This window comes from Cibotium barometz, chromosome 11 (assembly GCF_041138505.1).
Source record: "Cibotium barometz isolate CiBa-2024 chromosome 11, ASM4113850v1, whole genome shotgun sequence".
In the NCBI taxonomy this organism is placed as follows: domain Eukaryota; kingdom Viridiplantae; phylum Streptophyta; class Polypodiopsida; order Cyatheales; family Cibotiaceae; genus Cibotium; species Cibotium barometz.
In genome coordinates, this window is record NC_141056.1 from 9,118,907 (window position 1) to 9,146,043 (window position 27,137).

At 43.9% G+C, this 27,137-nt stretch overlaps 1 protein-coding gene across 1 annotated transcript in view; it reads right to left on the bottom strand.

Moving 5' to 3' along the window:
- Positions 1 to 423: 423 nt before the first annotated feature.
- TIC110 (translocon at the inner envelope membrane of chloroplasts 110) overlaps positions 424 to 27,137 on the bottom strand; it is a 74,809-nt gene continuing 48,095 nt past the window's right edge. Inside the window, exons 3-15 of the mRNA XM_086804740.1 lie at positions 19,248 to 19,371; positions 19,025 to 19,093; positions 18,769 to 18,867; positions 18,549 to 18,615; positions 18,362 to 18,426; positions 3,989 to 4,083; positions 3,682 to 3,806; positions 3,460 to 3,560; positions 3,025 to 3,244; positions 2,755 to 2,909; positions 2,536 to 2,661; positions 1,444 to 2,430; positions 424 to 1,158 (exon numbers count right to left, since the gene is read on the bottom strand). Of these exons, the coding sequence (XP_086660866.1) occupies positions 913 to 1,158; positions 1,444 to 2,430; positions 2,536 to 2,661; positions 2,755 to 2,909; positions 3,025 to 3,244; positions 3,460 to 3,560; positions 3,682 to 3,806; positions 3,989 to 4,083; positions 18,362 to 18,426; positions 18,549 to 18,615; positions 18,769 to 18,867; positions 19,025 to 19,093; positions 19,248 to 19,371 (2,479 nt within the window). The 3' untranslated portion in view covers positions 424 to 912. The remainder of the gene's footprint in view (positions 1,159 to 1,443; positions 2,431 to 2,535; positions 2,662 to 2,754; positions 2,910 to 3,024; positions 3,245 to 3,459; positions 3,561 to 3,681; positions 3,807 to 3,988; positions 4,084 to 18,361; positions 18,427 to 18,548; positions 18,616 to 18,768; positions 18,868 to 19,024; positions 19,094 to 19,247; positions 19,372 to 27,137) is intronic.

The following is a 27,137-nucleotide window of genomic DNA, read 5'->3' on the forward strand; positions in this document are numbered from 1 at the left end:
CATGTTTGGCCAGTGGAAAATACACAACTCCCACTTACACTTCATCAGACAAAACTCAGAAATCAGTAAGCTATTTAAAAAAAAACCCCAACAAATTGCACTGGATAGGTCATTTACAAAATCACAATCACTTTGCTGCAAAGGCATTGCCGATCATTAAGGTGATGAGTCCTTGTGGTAGAGTTCCCCACATGCTCTATCAGAGAAACTCAAGGATCTATGAGAAAAAAATAATGTGGAGGAATCCACTTCATTGTCCAGCATACCAAAGGTGCTAATCTTTATGAAAGTGTCCAGAGCTACAAGGTATACATGTTTGGCCAATGGAAAATACACGACTCCCACTTACACTTCATCAAACAAAACTCAGAAACCAGTAAGCTATATAAAAAAAAAACCCAACAAATTGCACTGGATAGGTCATTTACAAAATCACAATCACTTTGCTGCAAAGGCATTGCCGATCATAAGGTGATGAGTCCTTGTGGTAAAGTTCCCCACATGCTCTATCAGAGAAACTCACGGATCTATGAAAAAAAAATAATGTGGCGCAATGGTGCACTTCACATGTCACCTACAATCCTTCGAATTAATTTTGCTTTACACTCCACAGGTCATTGCTTGCCTATAAATGACATGCAATACCTACAGTGGAAACTGTGAAGCTGCTTTTTAAACCCCTCTCAAATGCTGAACTATGTGTGCCATCTCAACACAAATATGACATCTGCATATTAGATATAGGCAGATGTCCAGAACTACAATACCATAACCTAAAATAAAAGCCGCCTCTCATGCAACCCTTGCCTCTTCTCTTGCCTAAGTGATATCTGGGTCCAAATAAGGTGTCCTTCGAGTACAGCTTTATAAGGTGGGCTTTATAAATTTTGAAAAACAAAAGCTCCTTTCCTCCTAAAACTCAAACTCATCGCGTTCTTCTTCCAAGGAGAACTTTCCAGAACCTACTAACTCCGACAATGAAGATATGGTGCTATCATTCAGTCCAAGGAGATACTGCAGACGAGAGAGCTTTTCTGGTGTCGGGGAGCTTTTATAGAACAGGCAGAAAAGGTCAGAAAGCTCTTCTTGCACAGACCAAGACAAAGGCTCTGATGGAGAAGCTTTGTCACAAGCTATCAGGTCATTGAGGGACGACACCTGTTTAACACAACATACTCGGCTATTAGTTGAATCTTCAACAACATAAACTCGATGCATTACGAGCATTAGAAATAAATGCAAAGGACTCTTTTCGAAGCACTATTGGAGCTTATTTCAGTGGTAGGGATGCAAGATGTGTTAGTATACGGAGTAGATCCCCACTCGGCTAACCTAAAGACATCAAAATGGTATGTGTGGCTGCAGCCTTTCAATGTATGAAAATATAAAGAAAATCATTTTTTGATTGAAAAAAAAACACCAATTGCAATTTGTAGAGCTTACCACTCCATCCTGATTTTTCTGTCTTAAAAGTGACACCGCCTGCACCAATGTACTGCCCAGCCTCTCTTTTGCCACCTGTTGGACCAAAGCTTTTGCTTTACTCGCATCTAGGCCAAGTTCTGAGGGAAACTTCTCGTAGACGTCTTCTTCAGTGAAGTCACCAGTGCCAGAGGAGAATACACCATCAAGAATCTTCTTAAACAGCCTTTGTCGGACATCAATTGATATCATGGTATCGATATCTACACCTGCTTCTCTGAGCTCTCTGACTTCCTCAACGCTCAACTTCCCTGAGTTAATTGCAGTCTCTATAGCACCCCGCATCTTTGTGTTCACAATGTTGCTGATGACCTTTTGAGCAGATTCTGATGGTAGGCCAAGCTGTTTCTGTAGTTCATTCAGCTGCTGGACTCTAGCTTTAGAAAGTTGACCATCAGCAAGAATCACCTGGGCTTGCTGGCGGAAAGCTTGCTCTGCAAGGCCTTTATGTACATCTGCAACCTCTTTTGAAGTGAGACCTAAGAGATTGCCAAGCTGTCCAAGCCTAACAAACTCATTGGTGTCCTTCTTGACCACAATCTGAGTACCCATGGGCATGCCACTGCTCTCACCAGATATACAGAAGAGCAGGTAAATACGATACAAATCCATTCTTTCTCGAAGCTCCAGATCATCTCTGAGTGTGACATCAGTCTGTGGCTTTCTTCCTGGAAGATCAAGGTCACTTTTTGGCCTTGTTTTCCTTAGTGTTTGCAGCTCCTGCCACTCATCATCTTCCTCTTCCTCCTTTCTCTCTGGTTCTTCCACCTTTGGAGCATCATCTGTTTTTTCAATGGTAGTTTCACCAAATGCACCCTTGATGTCTGCTAGTAACTCTGTTACTACAAGAACATTAAAGATCACCATTTTCCTCAGTTCCTTCGCAGACTCCACACGACTTCCAGCACCTCTAGCCCTCTTAATATAAGTTAAAAACACTGCCCTTACCTGCAAAACAGAATGGTCTCACCATAAATCACAAAATGAGCTATAGTACTTCCCACTCGTCCCTTACAAGTGGATAACTACATAAAACCCATGAAGGAAACCTACAGCTTTGCCAGCAATGGCCATGGCTGACTCTTTGCTCAACCTCAAGCCTTTGACACTCCTTTGTACAGCAGCTTTCATATCCGCATCGTAACCATCAACACCAGCTGCGATAGCATCATCAACAGTCTGCAATTGGAACATCACCATCAGAGTATTAGATGCCGCCACACAGAAATATACAATGAAAGTAAAATGTTACTAGAATAAGTGCATCCCCACCTTTTCAAAGAGTCTACCACAAATGGTTGCATGTGCAGCATCCACTGTCGATTGAGGAAGGCACAACAACACATGTAACCGTCTAAGCGCCTTTACATCATCCTCACCTAGGTCTCCGTCTGAGAGGCATTGCTGGAGTTTTTGCCTATAGATATCTGTCAAAGCATAAGGATGGTTAAACTACATTTCATACAACCAGTGGACCAACACTAATCTTCAAATTCTCGTGCAACCATGAAGATCACTTGTCATATCATGCCATGCACCAACCTTCATGGACCTCCTTGGCCTTTTCAGGATCAAAATGGAGGCTATCACAAAGGCTCTGTAGAAAAGAGGCCTTGCTGGGTGCCTGGTCCAAGTCACCTCCAACAGCTGCAGCCTGAGCAAGCCTTTTCCGATAAACCTTGACAGTTATGTCTTGCATAATGTCTTCAGCCTCACGATTTCCCAATGCAAACACATTTTTGAGCTTCCCAAGAGCAGTAACCTGTAGTGGGTATGGGCAAAGACAACTTGTATTTCACTTGGTAGGACAAGATGAAGGGCTTACAAAAGCATAGATTAGGCAAGCATAGATTAGACAACTTGTATTTCACTTGGTAGGACAAGATGAAGGGCTTACAAAAGCATAGATTAGACAACTTTCTCACTGAACATAGGGGTATAATATGTGATTCCTTAGTTGAAGAGCACAGAAATCACCTTATTTTCTTCCAGCTGACCACTGGCAAAGGCTTCGGACAGATAAGTGCGATAAAGTTGCTTCAACTCATCCATCTTTCTCTCTTCATCAAATTGCCCGCCTGTTCACACACAAGCGAACTGATGACTCCAGCATACTTACCCTAACAACAGGTAGTGCATCTAAGCATAGCACCATGCTGCAACTTTGATGGCTCTTGCTGTTTGACAGTAAACAGTTACCTAGGACAGATACAGGTCCAATTCCACAAGGAAGACTTGACACATCTGCCTTCGTAGCAACCGCAGCAAGGGAATCATTGTAAGCAAGCACCTTCTCAAGCTCCTCCACCACTTTCCTAGCATCCCTGGCAGTCCCACAATGCACATAAAAAAGCCAACTCAAGACATCACATCAAAGGGATAGCATGTTCTCTCCCCAGATGTTTATCAATTTCAATAAAGGCTAATTCAGACGCTTCTTGAAACCAGGCATACTATTTGAAGCAAAGGGTCTTAAAAAACGAGAGAATCTCTTTAGAAAACTAACCGCGTCCTTGTACGAGACTTGAGTGTCTCCACCGCAGATGAAAGACGCTCTTCTATCTGCTCCCGCAAATAAGACCTTAGCAAGTCTGCTGCAATCTGCTTCGACAGCAAAGATTATTACTTTGACACACCCACATAAAAAAGACTATTTGTTGATAATGATGGTCAAGTTCAAGCTCCAATCTGTGTGTTTTTTAAACAGCTTTTCGGACTTGATTCACAGTAACATTAGCAAGGACAAAATTCACAATAGCATAGTATTATGCAGTACAACCCTGATATATAAGGCCTTGCCAGTGATGGTGGAGTTGGCTTTGCATCCTTAAAGAGCCTCACACCCTGACAAGAACTCCATTTAGTCCTTTTACTTATTAAGATCCTCTACAGGCCATGCAAGTAGGCCAAGACGCACAAAAGATAGGAATAGACACAGCAGCTTTGAGGGCTGGATATGCTTACTCTCTTTGGACTGAAATTCAAATTTGGTTCGCTACTTGAAGATTGTGTGGAATGGAGAGAGACAAGAAATCTAGCTTTAGGCCTCAAAAAAGCTGGAAAATGTGCCTAATTGCAACCAAATCAATATTGGGAAAGGTTACTGTTGGCATACCCCGGTAGTTTGTTAGTTGCATGGGTACCTTTCGTGGCTATGGACTAGCACATGAAGAGTTTTTAAAAGCCCAATTGGTGAGCCTTTATGTTAGGCAGGGAGGAGGCTATGTGAGTAATGTAAAAAGTGACAAGGGTACTCGTAGGATGGAATATGCACAAACGCTCCTCTACAGCTTCCATGCGTTGTCAACACACTCCCACTTGTACTTGCAAATTTTGACGACAACAAAAAAGGGAAAGGTTACTGTTGGCATACCCCGGTAGTTTGTTAGTTGCATGGGTACCTTTCGTGGCTATGGACTAGCACATGAAGAGGTTTTAAAAGCCCAATTGGTGAGCCTTTATGTTAGGCAGGGAGGAGGCTATGTGAGTAATGTAAAAAGTGACAAGGGTACTTGTAGGATGGAATATGCACAAACGCTCCTCTACAGCTTCCATGCGTTGTCAACACACTCCCACTTGTACTTGCAAATTTTGACGACAGCAAAAAAATATAGGACTTTTTTCAAAAATCAAGTAAAAAAGGTCCAATTAATGCTTTTGCAATCGTAACAATTTAGGGGCTTTTCTTAAATTTGGGAAAAATCATCTAATTGAAGCCCCTGCAACTACAAAAAATTGGGGCATTTTTTATTTTCAACAAAATCAATAAAATTGGTAAAAATCTAAGCTCCTACAAAATTGGGGGTCTCTCTAAAAATCAACCCTCTGTAACAACATTGAAGCCCCTGCAACAACATAAATTTGGGGATTTTACCCAAATCAGCCAAAATTGAGAAAATCATATCTACATTCAACAAATTGAAGTTCACATAAGGTCATGGAAGGGGTTGTGCCATGGAAGAGATGTCGGAAAAGGTAACATCACCGGCATCCTGCGGGGGAGGGGGCGATCTCCTAAAATCATTTTCATGTTTATATATGTGTTGAGAGTCCCCCGAAATTGATTTGTAATAAATGTTCGTCATGTGTGCCAGTGTTTGTCTGTGTTTTGTGCTGCCTTATTTTATAGAAGGCTTCATCTCTCCAGTTTATCCGAGTTAGGAGCCAAAGGGGTGACTGAAGTACTAGCCTTGTTGTTGCATTGTGTGATTGGTGGACTATCATGACACGAGAGGTGTGCATTATGAGACGGCTTTGATACAGCATAAGTTGGGGTTAGAAGGTAGTATCCTTATTTTGCGTTCCGGTCTCACCAACTTCACTCCAAAGGGGGGATTGTTGGGATAAGTCGGAGCTTGTAAACCATGTGTGAACAGCCCCGGAAAAGGCTGTTAGTGTGTTTGTGTGTAGTTGTGTCTGAACCACCTCTTAGAGAGTGGATAAGCATGCATTAAATACAGTCAAATGGTTTGGTACTGGGAAAGGCCTCTATAACTAAAGGCTTGTACTTCATTTTATCATCAATTAATCAAATCAAGCATTATGTGAGCTTGTATACACCTAGGTGAATCCAAGAACATGTCCAAATTCACCTTATAAGAAAGTACAATTTATAACCTCATGGTAGTCATCCACAAGGCGACAAACCATCAACTCCATCATGCATAGAATGGACTAGATATGACAACATCCCCACTAACATCATCAATATGCCCAATAGTGGGTGTAGAACTTGGTATCAATGTATACTCCCACACACACACACACAACCATGCACACACACACATAAGAGCATACATTCATACAAAGGTCCGTGTACTGAGTTTCTGTCAAAGCTCTGGAGATGCAGGGCAAACTCAGCCATAATGAAGCCTAGCACTAAGGGATCATAACAAATAGAAAGAATTATTAGTAGTTGATAGGACATATGCACCACTAAAGATAGAAAGAATTAACACAATATCAACTGGCCGCAACTTGGACGAAAACTTCACAATGTGAAATTTGCATGTCCACTAATACAACATAAAGATATACCTACAAATTCACCTTATAAGAAAGTGCAATTTATAACCTCATGGTAGTCATCCACAAGACAATAAACCATCAACTCCATCATGCATAGTATGGACTAGATACTACAACATCCCCACTAACGTCATCAGTGCCCAATAGTTTGTGCCCAACACTCGTCTCTCTCTCTCTCTCTCTCTCCACGCTATGGAGTTTCAGCCCCCATAGCTGCTGAAGCCATTGCCTAACCCTAGAACTTCCTGGTCCTTCAAGGAATAGGAGGTGCGAAGGTAGTATACACATCAGCCAGTTATCAGAAAGGGCAACCAGCAAAAGAATGTCAAAGCATTATGTGAGTTTGTGCCCAACACTCGTCTCTCTCTCGCTCTCCACACTATAGAGTTTCAGCCCCCATAGCTTCTGAAGCCACTGCCTAACCCTAGGACCTGCTGGTCCTTCAGGGAATAGGAGGGGCGAAGGTAGCATACACATCAGCCAGTTATCGGAAAGGGCAACCAGCAAAAGAATGTCAAAGTCATGGGAAATGGACTGTCTGAGGAAGACCAACATAGCAATGTAGATGGCACTGAGTTTTAGCAAAAAGAAACAGTCCAAACAAGCCATCCAAGCATAGTCCCATTATACGTGGGAATCGAGCAAGCAAAGGTAGTAAATAAAGAGCAGGCAGGTATTGAAAAGAGCAACCAGCAGAAAAACATAGGTGGTTTACTGCAGATTAGAAGACTAAGGTATATAGCATCAAGTTTCAGCAAATGAATGTTCAATCAAGCTGCCCGAAATAGGGCAATTTAAGATGGATCATGGAACCACCCAGAATGATGCAGTGTGAGTTCGGAACCCTTTCTCAATATTTGGTACATAAGAAACAATTATTTCTATAATTACAAATCAGAGTCATGAATAAACATTACATAACAAAGAATTCTAATATTACACTGATGTATAGGCTTGATGCATGCATGCATGCAAGCATACATACATGCAAGTACAGAACTTATGCATGTCAATCAATTAGACTCATACTACATCTCGAATGTGAATCTGGAAAATACATGTGTTGGTTATACCATTTTGTACTATCTATAATCTTATGATCTTCACATTGCATAACACCCAATGCATGAAAGATGCTATATATGCAAAAAAATTAAACGACTACACTGTGCAGTATTGCAATGATTTTTGTTATATTATATGTGCAACATACTAAGAGAACATATGATGAAGCAACTCCAGCATTGAAAATGTAATGCCATGGATTAATGAGCCCTAATCTTGTGATTAAATAACCGTTAATGAGAATAACTTTAGACAACAAATCAACTCTCTCAACACATAAATGACACGGTACTCCACACTAGGACCGGAATTGGGCCTCAAGCAGTGGCCAGTGCCCAGCTTTAATGAATGTGAATTGCAAAGGTTATAAAACCTTTCTAATAATACTTACCATCTGTTCACATGCCACAAACCATGTGGGCGTCCCCTGCTTGTGAACTGGACACATCATAGCGGACAGTCAGACGAAAAGTCGCATGAAACCAATTTCAAGCAAGGAGAGATGGTGCACGTGCATTATGCAATGGATATACCTCAGTTCCTAGATCCTGTAAATAGCAAGTCTTCCTGAGCATGAAATTGGCCCAGTGGGAAGCCTAAATTGGGATCCTTAATAGTGGGTTCCATGTCCTGGCCTCCTGTAGGTGATGTGAATCTTGACCCCAGTACGGATGACACGAAGCTCCCTGGCCTCCCATACCTGACATGAAACAGAGAAAGTCCACTTGCGTAGCCAAATGGTAACCCCCCCCCCCCCCCCCACCTCCCCCATGAATAACTACCTCCCCTTTAGAAGTAACTATATTCCAAAAGTGTGATACAAGGTACAAGCTAGCAGTGCCACCGCCAAAGCCCAAGGCAAGGGAAGATTGTAGCTTCACACTAGGATTACAGCAACATGGCTCTACAGGGTTAGACGCTCACAAGGCTTTTGGCCAAGCCAAACACTTGTGAAACGTGCTCTAAACCCTTCTAGCTATGCTCATAACCCTAGATGCACCCATGGAACTATCCATGGTCTTCAAATAGAACAATTTTATGCATGAAAATCTGAAATTTCAGCAAAAGAGTTGTTTGTCAGGTATACTGCTGGCAATGAAGGAGTGGTTTATTTGGGTGATAACCATGCATGCAAGATACTTGGCAGAGGTGATGTGAGGCTTGTGTTTTCAGATGGCTCACAGCTTATGCTCCATGATGTCAGGCATGTGCCTGAGATCAAGAAGAATCTGCTTTCTACTGGACAGCTTGATGATGCTGATTATGTTACCACATTTGGTAGTGGAAAGTGGAAAATTAGTAAGGGCTCACTGGTTGTTGCCAGAGGCTCTAAGGTGGACACTCTTTATTTCATGCATGCAGGTGTTTGTCACCATGCTAATGTAAATGCAACCGAGCTGCCGGAAATTTCTATGTGGCATAGCCGGTTGGGACACATGAGTGTCAAGGGAATGGAGCAATTGTCTCGTTTGGGTTACTTGCCTTCTCTAAAGTTTTCAAGTTTTCAGTTTTGTGAGCATTGTATATATGGTAGGCAACTACAGTGCCCCCACAAGAAAGCTCTTGGACAGAAAGATGCTCAGTTAGAGCTTGTGCATACAGATGTATGTGAGATGCCTCAGCTTTCTTTGGGAGGGGCAAAATACTTTGTGTCTTTTATTGATGATGCCACACGCAAGGTGTGGGTTTATCCTCTTCGCTTGAAGAGTGATACATTCTCAGTGTTTCAGAAGTTTGTTGCTCATGTTGAGAATCAAACTCGCAAAACACTGAAGGCTTTGCGTTCCGACAATGGTGGAGAGTACATGTCCAAACAGTTTCAGGACTTTTGTGATGCTAAAGGCATCAAGAGGGAGCTCTCTACTCCTTATGATCCTCCACAAAACGGGACAGCAGAGAGGATGAACAGGACCATTCAGGAGAAGGTCCGTTCTATGTTGTCACATGCTGCACTACCTCATGGTTTTTGGGCTGAAGCTGTTATGACAGCCGTTCACCTTATAAACAGGTCACCTAACACGAGGCTTGGTGGGAAAGTGCCAGAAGAAGTATGGACAGGGAAGCCTCCGTCATACAAGCACTTGAGAGTGTTTGGTTGCGTTGCGTACGTGCACATACGCAGGGAAATGCGCACCAAACTTGATCCTAAGTCTCACAAATGCATATTCCTAGGATATGGTGACAGAGGTGAAATGGGGTATAGACTTTGGGATCCCATGAATAGAAAGATTATACGCAGCAATGATGTCATTTTTGATGAAACATGCATGTACAAGGAGCCTGCAAGGCAACAGGAGCCTGGCAGAGTCATCTTTGATGATGATGGACATCATGGACAACAACAAAGGGCTGTAAATCAGCCATTACAGCAGGAAAACCAGCCCTTAAATGGTGCTGAAAATGGTCCAAATGAACAGCCAGAGATGGCAGAAGATATCCCTATGGATATACCACAGTTAGAGGAGATACCGGGCATGATTTTTCAGCCTTATGGCATGGAACAGGAGCCACCAATGGGTGATATGCAGGCTGGACAGCAACCTGCAAATGATGGTCATTGGGTACGGAGGTCCACTAGACCCTCCAGAGCCCCTGACAGGTTTGTTCCAGGGGTTGACTACTTGATGCTTACTGACTGTGGGGAGCCCTCATGTTATAAGGAGGCTTTACAGAGGGCAGACAAAGCTCTATGGGAGCGTGCCATGAAGTCAGAGATGGATTCTCTGCATAAAAATGAAACATGGAAGTTGGTGCATTTGCCTGCAGGCAAGAAGGTTTGGCCATGCAAGTGGGTATACAGGCTCAAAGTTGCACCAGATGCAAAGCCAAGATACAAAGCCAGGTTAGTGGCTAAGGGCTTCAAGCAAGAATATGGTATGGACTTTGAGGAGATCTTCTCTCCAGTGGTCAAAATGACCACACTTAGAGCTGTGTTGGCTTTGGTTGCGCATGATGGAGAAGCTTGTATGCAAGCTGAAAAAGAGTCTTTATGGGCTCAAACAGGCACCAAGAGAATGGTATCATAAATTTGATACATTCATGAAATCACAGAAATTCAGGAGAAGTGACATAGATCACTGCTTGTACACCAAGAAAGCTTTGGATGGTAGTCTATTGATTCTCATTTTCTATGTTGATGATATGTTGATTGCCGGAAAATCTCGTAAGGAGATGGATGCCTTGAAGCAGTGGCTGCATCAAACCTTTGATATGAAGGATTTGAATGATGCAAATCACATTTTGGGTATGCGGATACTTCGGGACAGAAATTAGCATGTGTTGTATTTGTCTCAGAAGGAATACATTGGCAAAGTCTTGCAGAGGTTCAATATGGACGGGGGGAAGAAGACTAGTACTCCTTTGCCTCCATATGTGAAACTCAGTGCTATGGACAGCCCACAGTCAGATAGAGACAGGGCTGATATGGCCAAGATTCCGTATGCTTCAGCTTGTGGCAGTCTCATGTATGCCATGGTTGCTACTAGGCCGGACATTGCATTTGCAGTGGGAGTGGTTTCTAGATACATGGCCAACCCTGGCACGAAGCATTGGGAAGCAGTGAAAGGTGTCATGAGATACCTGAAGGGCACACAGGATATGTGCATTTGCTTTGGCAAACAGGATGCATTAGTGCATGGTTACACGGATTCGGATTATGCCGGTCATCCAGATAACCGGAAGTCTACTACCGGTTATGTGTTTACATTCACAGGAGGTGCTGTGTCATATTGCAGCCACAGAGGCTTGCAAGGAGGCATTATGGCTATCTCGGTTAGTGGTTGATTTGGGTTATACAGGGGATATTCCATTGTTGCATTGTGACAGTCAGAGTGCCATTCAGTTGGCAAAGAACCCTGTTTTTCATGCAAAGACGAAGCATGTGGATGTGAAGTATCACTTCATCAGAGAGGTGATAGAGAACAAGCAAATTCACCTTGTTAAGATTCACACGGATGACAACCCGGCTGATCTGTTGACAAAGAGTTTGCCTCCGGAGCGGTTTGCTCATTGCAGACACTTGATGGGCATTGGATGAGGCCAGTTTCAGCCTTGATATGGCCTTGTATATTATCATGTACATGCTGATTTTTTCTTTTCCTTCATTTAAGGGCACTTTGCCTTTAAGTGGGAGGTTGTTGGGGTAAAGGCACTATGCCCACCGTTATAGTGTGTACAAGTCCATAAGTTATAGTACATAGTACACTTAGTACTTTTAATGTACTAAGTGCACTATGTGTACTAGTGCAATATACATGTGTGATAGGGGAGTCACACACTCATGCCTCATGAGTTGACTTATCCCCACAACTCTCTCTCTCTCTCTCTCTTGCTTCTCTGTGTATGTCTCCCACATAACCTAACCCTAATTCCTCATACTCCCACACAACAGAGCCATCAACTGGAGCACACAGTCGAGCTAGCAATCGTGAAGGCAAGCTTGTAGCGAAGACCAGGAGCAGAGGCTGTGGTGGCAAAATTTGGAGCGAGTAAGAAGCTCCTGTGAGCGTTCGTAGAAAGCTTGTTGCGCTTTGTGGCCACCAGCGGCTGCTGCTGTAGGCGGGTGGCGCTCATAAGCGAGCGAACATAGCCAAGGCAGCATAAGCGGGCAATTCTAGGCCAGCTTGGCGCTAGGCGAAACAGTCTCATCCACAAGGCGAGCGAAGAAGTAAGTCGTCGGCTGGCGTTAGACAAGTAAGCGAAGGCGGCGCTGGCTACTATAGCGCTACACGGTCGTCGGCTGGTCCACAAAGCTCTGCTGGCGGAGACGGCGAAGTGATCGTTGGCGAACAAATGCCAGTCGTAAAGTAGGCGAAGGCGTGCGTTGAATCAAGCGCACAGGCGGACGTCAACAGCGCGAATAGTTCCAGGCTGCGTACAAGAAAGCTCTCATACGCGTGTGGGTTTCGCTCATCTCCTTTGCGCTCTTTTTTTGCTCGCTTTTAACAGTAGCGAAGCTGGGGTTTTGGAATCTCTCGCGGCTCTTTGCAGCACAGAAGGCAGAAGAAGCCTTTAATCAGGTTCTCGAGCTCAAGTGAAGCACTGTCTTGGCAGGCAGTGAAGCAGCATCTCTCTTTGCCCATGTCTTGGGCTGCTCTCTTTGAGGATACTCATGCCTGAGGAGTCCCTCATCTGCATCAGATTTCTGTAGCAGCACCAAAAATGCAACAACAAAATTTAGCCTGCAAATTGAAGAAAAAATCAAAAATTACAAGGTATTTTTCTCATTTTTTTTGGGATTTGCAATTGAGCAAGTACAATCAACAATTGAGCAGATACAGGTGCCCAATTGCTCAATTTTTGAGCAAAATTGGCAAAATTGGGTGACATTGGTCACAATCAGGATCAATTTGCAAGAAATTGGTCACAATCAGGATCAATTTGCAGGAAATTGAATGTCGAAATTTGGGGCTTTTGATGTAATTGTGCAATTAAGCACTCATACATGCTGTATGATGTGAGAAATCGCACATTTGGGCAAAATTGCAGCAAATTGCAGTGCAAATCAAGGGGCTTTTGTGCCGATTTGGTTGATTTGCATGCAGGCAATCGCATTTGATGCTGTGGATAATGTGCTGATGCCTTACAAGCACTCAATGTGCCTTAAATCAAAGGGGTTTCATGTATTTGATGTATATGTGGCCAGGGGAAAGCATCGTGAACACTCTGGATGCCTTCATGTGCGTCAATGTACCATGTATGATCAGAAATTGATCTCAAATCAAGGGGCTTTTCAAGTTTGTATGCTTGTTGAGCTTGGCAAAGCAGCAGGCTTTGCCCAATTTCTGTTCGGGACTGTTTTATGCAGTGTACGGGACTGTAAAAGTCTGATTTTCACTCATTTGGACAGCCAGGAGAGCATTTATTGCTATTGTACCTGCTGGTACAGATTTGGCACAGCTTTGTGCATGTTTTGGCATGGCTGTACACTGTTTTGAGTGACCAAAAGGTTCAATTTCAGCTGTTGTACTTGCCGGTACAGGTTTGGTACATCATTGGTGAGCACTTGGTACTGCTGTACAGTACTTTGGAAGGGCAACAGAGCACATTTAAGGTGCTGTCCAAAATCTGCAGCAACCAGATTTTGGTGATTTCATCACATAAAGTGGGAGGAAAGTTGCATTCTTGCTTCCGCAGTGGGAGATAAAGCTTGGGAGAATAACTGTGAGCACTGTGTGTGCTTTTGGTGCAGTGTTTGCACATTTTGCAGGGAGTCAGGCATTGACAGGTTGCATTTTGCTATGGCAACCACAGGTGAGAGCTCTTCATTGCTTCACATCAAGAAGCTTGAAGGCTCGCATAATTATGATATTTGGCAAACCCAGTGCTACAATGTGTTGCTCCAGAAAAAGCAGCACAAGCCTATCAAAGAAAGGGGTGTGATGCCCGCTTCTCTTACTGCTGAAGAGTGGGAAGATATGGATGAGCTGGCAAGATCTACTATCATGTTGTCTGTGTTAGACTCATTACTTTTCAGCATTCGTGAAGAGAAGACAGCTTGGGAAATGTGGCAAAGATTGCAGGACTTGTATGCCCAACAAAGTGCCTCAAGCAAAGTGTATTGGTTGAAGAGACTCATAGGCCTTCAGATGAAGGAAGGGGCTTCTATGACAGCCCATCTCAATGAGTTTAATGGTATTGTCAGCCAGGTCATTACCACGACCGTGCACAAACGCCATACTAACGCAGGCAACAGTGTACATTGCAGAGGGAACGTTTCCCGGTTCTCCCAATTAAGCTTTATACTTGGTTTTTCCTCATACCCTCTTGACCTTCACTGGCTCCTCTATAAATGAGGGCACGGTCAGGGCCGTCATGGGAGAAACCTCTTTCCAATGATTCTCCAGAGTGTATGCAACTGGAGAAGAACTTAGCTACACAAAGCTTGGAATAACAGCATTTAACTTGAATTATTATCTGAATTTGAGATAAAATATTGAAATAAATACTTGGCATGGATTTTAATTCAAATCTCAGTAGTGAAGACCATTTCCCTTGTAATGTACTCCAAAATGGAAGCTTCCACAAAACAACCAGCAGGTACACAAGACAGGTACAACAGGTACTGTCAAGTACACGTGGGCAGCCAACAGGTGGTACTGTCAGGTATACGTGGACAGCCAGTAGGTACTAGGTACTGAAGATGGTACAGCAAGTACACACAAGGCAGAAACAATACATGGGCTGTAGCAATCTGTAGGTGGTACAACAGGTACACGTGGGCAGCCAGCAGTTGCAGGTACTGCAGGTCCTTGTCAGATACAGCCAGATACAGCAAGGAAAGCAAGTACAGCCAGTACTGTAGGCAGGTTCAGCCAGGTACAACTGGGCAGTAGGTACAACCAGGCGTGGAGAAGATAGGTACAGCCAGGCGTGGCTGGGCAACAGGTACACCAAGCGTGGAGATGATAGGTACAGCCAGGCGTGGAGAGAAAACGAGTGAAAAAAACCAAGCGTGGAGAGGCAGGCGGGTACAACAAGTGATGAAGATGGCAAGTTAATCCACCAACCCACACGTCGGAATCTCCATGCAAGCTAAGGTTATAAACCTTAGTTCATCTTATTACTTTGGGCCCTTCTCACATAAACAAGAGTCCAGCCCTTATTTAAATTGAGTGTGAACACAATACCTTATAAATATTAAGGTTCACTCTAGTTTATGAATTTTACCATTTTAAAAGGCCAAAACAAAAATACTTACCACCTATTCACATGCCACACCACCAAGTCAGCAAACAGCACTCTACGGTACACTGGGGGTGTCCCCGTCCAGTGTACTGGCACGGCATAACAGGTGCAAAAACAAATTTATGCATGCACGCATAAATGCATGTGCACAAATAATGGACGAAATCTCCCTTTCATGAAACTTGTATAAGAGGTTCCTGTCGGGCACAAAACTGGCGCGACAGATATAAATAAATATGTCTTGGTCTTCCTATGGAGTGACAATCCCATAGGTAAGACACCATCCTAGCCATACACGGGTGGCACCAACAGGCTCCTATCCATCCAGCACGAAACAAATCACACAGGGGTGGCACGAAACTGGTTCCCGTCCATGTGACGCAGCATTGGTCGCTCACGGGTGGCACTGATCTGGCTCCCGTCCATGTGACACCATAAAACTGGCCCTTTCACATGGGACACTGGCCTGGCCCCATGTGAACATGGCACAAATCTGGCTGCTCTATGGAGTGACAGTCCCATAGAAGTGGCTCCAGAAATGGAGATGGACCAAATGGTGACACGATACGTTTCCCATATGCTTTTCTACTCCGCCACATAGCACTTAAGCAAATCGAACACGGCTGAATTTGCAACCTCACTTTGACCATCTATCTCGGGGTGATATGAGGACAAAAAGCTGAGTTGTGTGTCCATATTCTCAAACAATGCCCTCCAGGACAAGCTAGTGGTCTGAGGGTCCCTACCCCCCACGATAGATGTGGGCATTCCATGATGTTTGAACACTTGAAACAAAACGATTTTCACCATATGATCTAGCTTTATGGTCTTCCTCATCGGCAAGGAATGAGCATGTTTGCTAAATCTATCCACGATAGTCCATATGGCATCATGGCCATTCTACGTGCGATGCAAATTCATTCTACGTGCCATTCTACGTGGAGGCAAATCCATGGTAATGCTCTCCCAAGGTTCATGAGGCACGGGCAATGGTTGCAACAAGCCCGGTTGTCTTCTATTTGTTAAACTTCACCTTTTGACAGCCCAGCAAAGGCATCAATATCCTTTTGCATGGAACGCCAATAGAAGTATTTCTCAATCATTTGTGAGGTAGGTATAATCGCTCTATGGCCTGCATACGGTGGTGCATGGGATTCTTCCATAACTTTGTCCCTTTACCATACATAGCTTGTTATGATACATAAGGAGCCCATCTGTACATGTGACAAGCACTCGTGGAGTTTCCACCTGCAAATCAGCCCATATGGTTGCAAAATCATCATCGGTAGCATACTTCTCTTGCATCATAGACAAGTCTAATAGAGTGTGCATACATCGGAAACAAAGAAAGCACTAGATTGTGCTGAACTGAGAGTGCGAGACACAAAGAGAGAGATATGAAGCCAAAAGGATGAATAGATTGCAAGAAATACAATCCCGAGCAAAGAAAGCACTAGATTGTGCTGAACTGAGAGTGCAAGACACAAAGAGAGAGAGATGAAGCCAAAAGGATCAATATATTGCAAGAAATACAATCCCGAGCAAGAGACCTAATAGGCTCATAAGTGAAGGATACAAAAGGGGGCAAGTGTGTCAACACATGAACCACACACAACAACTAATGAACATGTGAATGAGAGAGGCCAGCCCAACTTTATATAGGCATGGCCTGGCTGACTGGTCATGGAGGACCCAACCTGGGAAAAATGCCAAAAAATAGGGGTGGCCAGCCCACAATCAAGGGCCATGAAAAGGGAACAAATATGGGTAGAGCATAGGATGAAATGCTAACAAAGTCCTCCTATGAGGCCACTATCACGGCACCAACATAAGGCCTATGGGAAAGGGCATCGGCCACGACATTCTTCTTTCTAGCATATGCAAAATCTGAAAATGAAATAAGGGTAGAAAATTTGCCATTCGCATATGATTTTCCAAAAGGTTTATCTGCGTGAGAAAAAATTGCAAACTTTGATGATCCATCTTAACTATAAATTCAGCCCTTAAAAGATAGTGTTACCACATTGTTAAACCGTGAATTACGGCCATGAGTTCTTTCTCATAAATGCCCAAGTGCATGTCCCTCTTGATTTAGGATGGCACTTGTACAATCCCCGGATGCATCACATTCTACGGAGAATGGCTTGTAAAAGTCAGGCAACGGACACAATGGGCACGGGCCTCCCAAGAACGCATCATTTTCAACTTTAGACCATTTATACATGGCCCTCTTCTTTGTCAAAGCATGTAAAGGCGATGCCACATGAGCAAAATGCCACATTAACCTCCTTTAGTATAAGCATAGACCCACGAAGTTGCGTATCTCATGCACATTCTTAGGTTGTGGCCAATCTTTCACCACATGCACCTTTGCGAGTTCCATGCATACCCCATCTTTGGAGACAATATGTCCAAGGTAATGAATTTTGGATAAGAGCAATTCACTTTCCTTGCCATTGATGAGCAGTATATTTCTGAACTCTTCAAACACTATGGCAAGGTGTTTTTGAGTTCTTCCTCATTCTTGGAGAACACAAGAATATCATTCAAAGAAAGTTCTTGTGAGCCTCTAGTGTTCTCTAAAGATCCTATCCATTGACCTATTAAAAAAGGTGGGGGCATTTGTCAATCCGAAAGGCATCACAAGATACTCATACAATCCGAAAGATGTGCAAAAAGCTGTCTTATGTACATCATGCGGTGGTACCCTAACTTGATGGTATGTCACAACTGTAGCTAGAAATGCATGCAACCATCAAGATCACAAAGCCAATGTAGTGTGATCTCGTGCCTCAAGCTAGGGCTTCATGCCAACCAAACTGGACTTCGTTCCAGCTAAGCCGGACTTTCTGTGCCAGCCAAGCTGGACTTTAATGTTAACCCGTCCATAGGCAAACTGAATACACATCATGTGACCACCTCTGTGCCTGCCTGTACATAAGCAAACTAGATATACATCTTGTGATCATCTCTGTGCTGAAACATGCATTTCATTATGCACCAGGGGAAAAGTTATAACAGAAAGGTCCTTTTGATCCAAAAGAATCCCAAAGAAAAAGCATGCACTCAAGACAAGAAAATGCTTCAGAAGTCACCATACCTCATCAGACAGCTTCAACTTCAGCTGTACCTTCCTTAAGCTCATCAGCTTATCCAAATCAACATCTGCATCGATGTTAAAAAACATCAGCGGAAGCTAACGTTTGATGAAACATGTGAAGCTGCAAACACACCAATAGAAGAGACTGCATTGATCAAAACGCAACTCAACACTCCAGTGCACTCACCAGCACCAATAGTCCTTAATTGAGCTTGAAACAGCCTCTGGGCATTGTCCCGCATTGCTATTTCCACCTTGAAACATGACATAAACACAAAACCCACACAAGAATCAGCTTAATCTATGACAGCGAAAGATGAAAACAAAACCGATTAGAATCACAAGTACAAGTTACAAGTGTAACCACATACAGCCATCAACAGGTCCAACAGACTCAGGCACCTTACCTGAGCATCTGTCAACTGGAATACACGCTTCCACGGCAGCAAAAACTTTGACGCATTGCCAAAAACAAGATTTGACACATAGACCAATTTTTGGAAAGCCTGCACCAGAACACCAAGAACAGTTCACAATGCGGGTGCAAGAAAAACCAACACCATGCAGCTGAGACAAGAGGGTACAAATGCACGCAGATGACAAGAGAAGGTGCCCAGGAACTTGGCCACATTCTATAGATTCCAGAAAAGAAACCTTTCATACCCGGCGCTCTTGAACTGCAGTATCCTTATCCCCAGTCTCCAAGCGTTGTCTGAATATCCGCCTTCCAATCTGCAATCACAGTCATGAAATTAAGACACCTGGGAGATTGCAGTTACACATACACTCCTATTGATGGACTCAGAAACCCCATACTTCAATGTGCACAGCTCTGCAATACAGGGATCTTCACACTTCTAGAAAGAGACTGCAAAAAAGATCATACTTCAATGTGTACAGCTGCAGCATCCGGATCCTCAAGCCCCAGCGCATTTTTGAACATGAGGATTGTATCAGCTTCGTCTCCCTTCAAATCATCATTGCCTGAAGGTATCACACCAGTTACAAACCTGTAAAAAATCAACACGTGCAGTATCAGAACACAAAGTATGCTCCATGGGAGGAAGAGACGTACCTAGCCTAAAAAAGAGAGGAGGATAGGCATAGCTTGTTTACAAGCTAATATGTCACCCTTTCTGAATGCACTAGTGACTACACAGAATCCAATCTCCAAGTTTCTTTGACAAGATTTTCCATGTGGCATGCCTTTCAAATGTCCAAGGTGGTTGACCTCCAGAAGAATCACCTCTAAAATTAAGACATGTGGTATCTAGAATGAGACAAGTGTCCCCACATGGAATGTCATGTGCGCAGTGTGTATCTACCGTGTGCTACACGCACGCAAGACTAGTTTCGAGGCTTGGGGAAGCTTGGAGCTAGGCAGGCTAATTGACGAGCTGAGTTAGGGATAGACTAACGGGCGGGCACCCAAGTATGGACGGGCGGGCGTCCAAGTGTGGACGCCCGATGACCAGCCAAGAGCCTATAAAAGGGTGGCCAAGGTTAGTTATTGGGATATAGAGAGTCTCGTGAGTTTGTGAGAGCTCTATGGTCTTGGAGCCTGGATCTAGTGCAGACTTGCACCTGCTTTACGCAGCCGAGGCCGGCAGCAATCTCGAGGCTCGTGAGGGCAACTTTGTGGTGGTATGGGACGTCGCGAGGAGGAGATTGGTCGGTACGTCAACCTAGTTAGCTCAGCTCGTGGCTCGGTGGGGACAGCCAAGACTGTGGGCTTGCCCATGGCTATCATGGTTGGGAGGTGAGTCAGGCCTGCACCCCCTTGTTTGTTTGTTTGTTTGTTTGCTTGCAGGATTCGAGTCTCGTACCAGGATCGATCACGAGGAGATCCGTGGGGATTTGATAGTGGTATAAGAGCATACCTCATGAACGAGCAAGTCGGTAGGTAGAGAAGATGAGGTCGAAGAAAGGTATGTGTTAAAAAGCTTGCTGTTTTTCTGTGCATACTGTTGTTTTCAGAAATAGTATGTGTTTTTCTTCATCAAAGAAACCCATGTTGATGGGAGGTGGTAGTCTAAGTAGGGTCGTTTGCTTTGCAAAGAAGAGAAGAGATTCGTTTGTGCAGTCACATGAACTACAGAGAGAAAACAGAAAAAGCACGTTGCTTTTGGCCCGAACGAGAGAGAGCGAGAGAAAGCGAGCCAAGCGCACGCTGCAGTGTTGATCGTGAGGAGCTGCTGGTCGTAAAGAGCTGTACGTGTAGGCAAAGGCGGCAGCTACAGGCAGCCAGGCGCCTAAGGCTCATGTAGCCAGGCGGCCAGGCCTGCATAGCCAGTCCAGGCAGCGCCCAAGCCAGGCCAAGCCAGGCGGGCGCCCAGGCCCACGTGGCCTTGTGGCCACGCCTACACGGGCTGGTGCAGGCGCAGGCTGGCGCAAAGGTACCGGCGACACACAGCTGACGACAGCAGCCGACGCAGCAGGCACTCGGGCGCCGGCCGGAAACCATGCACCGGCAGTAGTGGACGACGGCAACGCAGGTTGACGTCAGTAGACAGCAGCACGCCGGCGGCTCTAATCCAGGAGGAAAGAGAGAAAAAAAAACAAGGAAAGCATACGTCTTTTTTGGGGCTTTCGTTTTTTTTAAGTTTATTTTTTTTTTAAAGTTTACAAATCCCTTCTCCAAGGTTTAAAAGTGTTTTTTTTAAGAATATATATATATATATATATATATATATATATATATAAAACACAAAACAAAAGCCAAAGATAGCTTTTGGGAGCTTTTAGTTTTTGTGGAAACCTTTATAAACCCCCTTAAGTGGGCTTCTTGCCACACATCTCTCAAGTTTTCAAGCTCTCAAGTTCCCTCGCACTTTTATTGTGCAAAGATCGAATTTTCTCTCCCCTTACCCTCTTCACGATGTCGACCCAAGAATCGGAGTTGGAGCCCCTTGTGGAACGCGAAGGCTTGCCGGCTACAGAAGGTACCGATGCCGATCTTTTTGACAATTTTGTGTCAAAATCAGCTTTCCAAGAGTTCAAAGTAGCTCTTGAAGCTTCTTCATCGGAACGTCTGGCACAAATCGCAGCCCAGATGCAAGCTTTGCAGAACTCCATCGCTCTATTGACCACTACCCTCTCTACTTTCTCGGGTATGGATACCGTGGTTTCAGCTTTAGGCCCCAACATTACTCCGGAACCGTTCGGGGGCAAGTAAAAGCAGCGCACCAAGGAGATCGTGGACACTTGGCTACATAAGTGGCAAGTTCACTTTCAGTTTCATCCATATGATGGCAAAGCTTTGCTTTGGTGGAAGGAACTCAACCCTACGCCAACGACTGGGGCACAATTCGAAGACGTCTTCAAGAAAGAATTCCTCACGAAAGAGGATGATTATGATGTTGTTGCTCCGTTTTCAGCTTTGACCATGACCTCACAGCACCTCACTTATGAGGTCTACTTCCAGAAGTTTAGGGACTTGCAGATGAAAGCTACAAAGATGGATCCCACTACTCTTTTGGGGTTCTTTGTAGCTGGTTTACCAGACTCATAGTTAAAAATAACAAATGCAAAACATTGGACGAAGTCATTCATTCAGCTCGTATCTATGATGATACAATGGTCTCTTCCAAGTCGAAACCCGTTACCGAGCAAGGGAACAAGCATAAACGAAAGTTCTCCGCACATATGGCTAACACGACAGAAGGAAAGTCTTCGGACCAACCTTCGAAGAATTCCAGTTCGACACCAGCGAAGAAGAAACGACTCCTTAGGGCTTTAAAGCTCAAGAAGGAAGGACGTTGTTTTATCTGCGAAGAAAAAGGACACATGCGTAACGAGTGCCCAAAGCAAAAGGGTGCCAAGACGAACGCAAGACCCAAGCCAAAGGCAGCTAATCAGTTGTCTTTGACAGGTACGTCAATTACTGTACTTTCTCGCCCTAGTACTTGTTCTGATTGTCTGTTCAATTCTAAAGTATTTGGCTTGAATGATCTTCTCCCAGTTTATGGAGAAGTGAATGGCCATAAGATTCACATTCTTTTAGACCCTGGCAGCTCACACAATTTTGTTAACTACAAACTTGTGCAGAAATTGAGTCTTGATACGACACCCAGCGATCATACCTATGAGGTACGCCTACCTGCGGGAAGGCAAGTTTGGGACCGAAAGGTGGAGATGCTTCCAATCCAGATTCAGGACTACAAAGACACTCTGGAATGCTATGTAATGCATCTAGAAAATGTAGACTTGTTATTAGGGATTGAGTGGTTTAAGACTCTTCAAGTCCAGATAGATTGGTCTAGTCATATTTTTTCTTTTCAACATAGGAACACCAAGTATAGTATTTTAGGTGATTGTATTCATCCCTCTCAGGGACCTCTTGTAAATACAATTGCTTTTGGAAATATAATGAATTCTTCTTTGTATACCGCTTTCCATTGTGTATTGATTCCACTTTCTTCATTTCTCATATCTTCCATAGATGTCAATGAATTAAGTGTGTTTGAAAGCAAAGAATTACAGAAGATACTTGATTCATTTCAAGATGTATTTCCTAAGGAACTGCCATCGGGTTTACCACCTGAACGGGCAGTAGATCATCGTATTGACTTGATCCCTGGTGCTCATCCTGTCAGTATTCCACCTTACAGGATGAGCCAAGCTGAGGAAGATGAGTTGGCTAAACAACTCGAAGATTATTTGAGGATGGGCCAGATCCGTCCAAGTAAATCACCTTGGGGTGCACATGTGTTGCTTTGGAGAAAGAAGGACAATACCTGGAGAATGTGTATAGATTACAAGAGATTGAACAAGCTGACCATTAAGAACCGTTATCCTCTCCCTAGATCAGATGACCTGATTGACCGGTTAGCAGGAGCGAAATATTTCACGAAGATAGATTTACGTACTGGCTACCACCAAATACGTATTCATGAAAGACATGTCGAAAGAACTGCCTTTCGGACTAGGTATGGCCATTACGAGTTTCTCGTACTATCTTTTGGGTTAACCAATGCTCCAGCCACTTTCCAGGAAATGATGAACAATCTTTTTCGTGAACATTTGGAAAAATTTGTGGTGGTGTTCCTGGATGATATTTTGATATATAGTCGTACTCTTGAGGATCATGTCAGACACCTTACGATTGTCTTATCTATTTTAAGACAGAATCGACTATATGCTAAGTTAAGTAAATGTGAGTTCTTTATGACCGCCATCATTTACTTGGGACACAAGATCACTCGAGATGGATTGAGCATTGACTATGACCGAGTTCAGAAGGTTCTGGACTGGCCTATACCGCGAACAGTGAAACAACTTCGTTCTTTTCTCGGTTTTGTTGTTTCTCTTCGAAAATCTGTACGGAGTACTCTCAGCTCACACTACCGATGACCGACTTATTGAAAGGTCGTGGACGTAAGTCAAATCAACCTATCGCTTGGAATAACGATTTGGAAATGGCCTTCAGACTTTTGAAAGATAAAGTCAAGGAAGCACCCATCTTAGCATTGCCTGATCCTAGTAAGCCTTATGTTCTTGAAACTGATGCTAGTGACTGCTATCGGGGCTGCTCTATTTCAAGATGGTAGACCGGTTGCTTTTGAAAGTAAAAAGCTAGACGACACTCAATCTCGTTGGCCAATCCTTGAGAAGGAGCTTTATGCTGTGATTCATGCTCTCAAGGTTTGGAGACATTATTTATATGGCTCCAAGTTTGTGGTATTGACTGATCAGTCAATCAAGTATGTATGTGATGCGGATGATTTGAGAGGAAGGAAAGCTCGTTGGACTGAGTTAATGTAAGATTTTGATTTTGAGATCCGTTATCAGAAAGGGTCCATGAATAGTGTTGCAGATGCGCTTAGTCGAATTCGAGAGGTGAATACTTTGTGGTTCACCGAGATTTCTACTGACTTATTTCAGTCATTGAGAGGGCTTTGCAGGACTGATAGAGCTGCAGAAGGACAGTGGATGATTTGGAATGGTTTACTATTCCGTAATGACAAAATTTGTGTACCACTTATCCCGGACATTAGGTCCAAGATTCTTAAGGAGTGTCACGACGCCCCTTCTGCTGGACACCCTAGGGTACACAGGACACTATCGTTAGTGAAACACACTTTTTATTGGCCAAAGATGAAAGTGTCAAATTTGTCAAGCAAATAAAGCTGAACGCTTTGGGTTGTTGCATCCTTTGCAAATCCCAGGTAATAAATGGGAGAGTATTTCCATGGATTTTATTACCGGATTGCCAAGAACGCATCAAGGCCACGATTCTATTTGGGTTGTGGTAGATCGCTTGACAAAAATGGCTAGATTTTTACCGACCCGGAAGACTATTACAGCTACGCAATTAGCACGGCAGTTTATCGAGCAATTGTTTAGACGGTACGGGTTACCGCAAGACATAGTCAGTGATAGGGACTCTAGGTTTACGAGTGATTTTTGGAAACTTGTTTTTGAGAAGTTGGAAACAACTTTCAATTTGAGTTCCTCTGATCATCCTCAATCCGATGGCCAGACTGAAGAGTGAATCAGATTTTGGAGGATATGCTTCGAGCATATGTATCCAAAAGACAGAGTTCATGGAAGGATTATCTTCCTATGTTAGAATTTGCATATAACAGTACTAAGCATACGAGTACAGGGTTTAGTCCTTTCATGCTTATGTATGGTTTTCAACCTAGATCACCTGTTACAGTAGGATTCTCAGGACTTCAGCATGATGCAGTACGCAATTTTTTGCAAGATATGTAGGAAATGTTACAAGTTGCGAAGGAATCTATTAGAATTGCTCAAGACCGAGACAGGTTTTATTCTAATAGACATCGTTCACCCAGAGAGTTCTCTGAAGGAACGATGGTGTATTTGCGAGTTCCAAAAGATTCCGAGACTTTATGGACAAGTCGATCTCCGAAATTATCCCCTAGATACTATGGCCCATTTCGTGTTACATGACAGATTGGTTCAGTTGCATATGAATTGGATTTGCCTTCTCATGTGAAAGTTCATCCTGTATTTCATGTTAGTAGACTTAAGGAAGTACTGGGTGGAGCACATCAGTTAGTTACTCCTCAAGAAATTATAGATATCGAGGACATGACATTTGTTCCGCATGAACCTGAAAGGATTCTTGGATTTCGTGAAAGAAGATTGCGTAATACGCTTATCACGGAATACAAGATCAAGTGGAAGGATCGTGTTGAGGAGGACGCTACATGGGAGACATTGACTACTCTTCAGATCTACCGTGTGCTACACGCACGCAAGACTAGTTTCAAGGCTTGGGGAAGCTTGGAGCTAGGCAGGCTGATTGACGAGCTGAGTTAGGGATAGACTAACGGGCGGGCACCCAAGTATGGACGGGCGGTCGCCCAAGTGTGGACGCCCGATGACCGACCAAGAGCCTATAAAAGGGTGGCCAAGGTTAGTTATTGAGATATAGAGAGTCTCGCGAGTTTGTGAGAGCTCTATGGTCTTGGTGCCTAGATCTAGTGCAGACGTACACCTACTTTACGCAACCGAGACAGGCAGCAATCTCGAGGCTCGCGAGGGCAACTTCGTGGCGGTATGGGACGTCGCGAGGAGGAGATTGGTCGGTACGTCAACCTAGTTAGCTCAGCTCGTGGCTCAGTGGGGACAGCCAAGACTGTGGGCTTGCCCACGGCTGTCATGGTTGGGAGGTGAGTCAGGCCTGCACCCCCTTGTTGTTTGTTTGTTTGTTTGTTTGCTTGCAGGATTCGAGTCTTGTACCAAGATCGATCACATGGAAGGACTTCATGGAGATGCTAGTAAGCCAAAGAAGCAAAATCAGCCGCAAAAATCACCTGAGGTGAATGCTCTCCCTGAAGAACTCACGCAACTGGATGATACTCCTTCAGAGAAGAGGAAGCTGTTTATGGCTTGGGGCAAAGGTTCCCACCCAGCCTATTCTTATCCACTTTGATATTGGTGCGCTATTTACCATTATATCCATTCTTGGATCATTAAAGCTCTCAAACTACGTAAGGAGAGGTTTGGCACTCCGGAAATGTCAAGTGTTGCCTTTGAAGGGATGCAATCTCAAATCACCCCAATCCTTGGGAAACTTAGGATTGAGATAGGGGAATATGTAGATCATGAGAATTTTGTTATGGGAAAACTAAGCCATTGTGATGTTGTACTTGGTATGCCTTGGCATAGGAGAGTTGATCTAGCCATTTATAGGGACCGAAGCAAGTTTAGGTTCCCTTTCAAAGGCAAGAATGTATCTTTTGATGTGGGAGTTGAAACTCTATTCCCATAATATCCCATGTACAAGTTTCCAAAGCAATGAAATCGTCTATTTCCTCGTACTTGCTTTTTGTAAAAGACTATAAAATAAAGAGTCTAAGCCTGAAGAGTCCCTCTCTAGTTTCGATACAGAGAGGATTGATTTCTTAAAGAGGTATAATGAAACTCGCGCCAGGTGCCCGGGGGACTAGGGTCTTTGACACACTTGTTGATACCATCAATGCATATTAAAACACTTAAACATGGCCATAGCCTTAACACATCCATCATCACTTTGCATAAAACATAAACGCTGGACAAAAGATCCACAAATGCTGAAAATGGATCTTGCACATGTGACACCACACAGAGGCCGGAATGGGCCGACCCCCCCTTGGAGTATTTTATTACCCAAGGAGAATAATATCATGTACAAGCTTTGAGGGCCTTACTCTCCCCACGGGAGATGCCGGATTATCCATATACAAATGCCATAACACGGCCCAACACGAGGCAACCAAGCCGGAACATAGGCTGTAGAAATGCCGAGCCAACAACATAATCC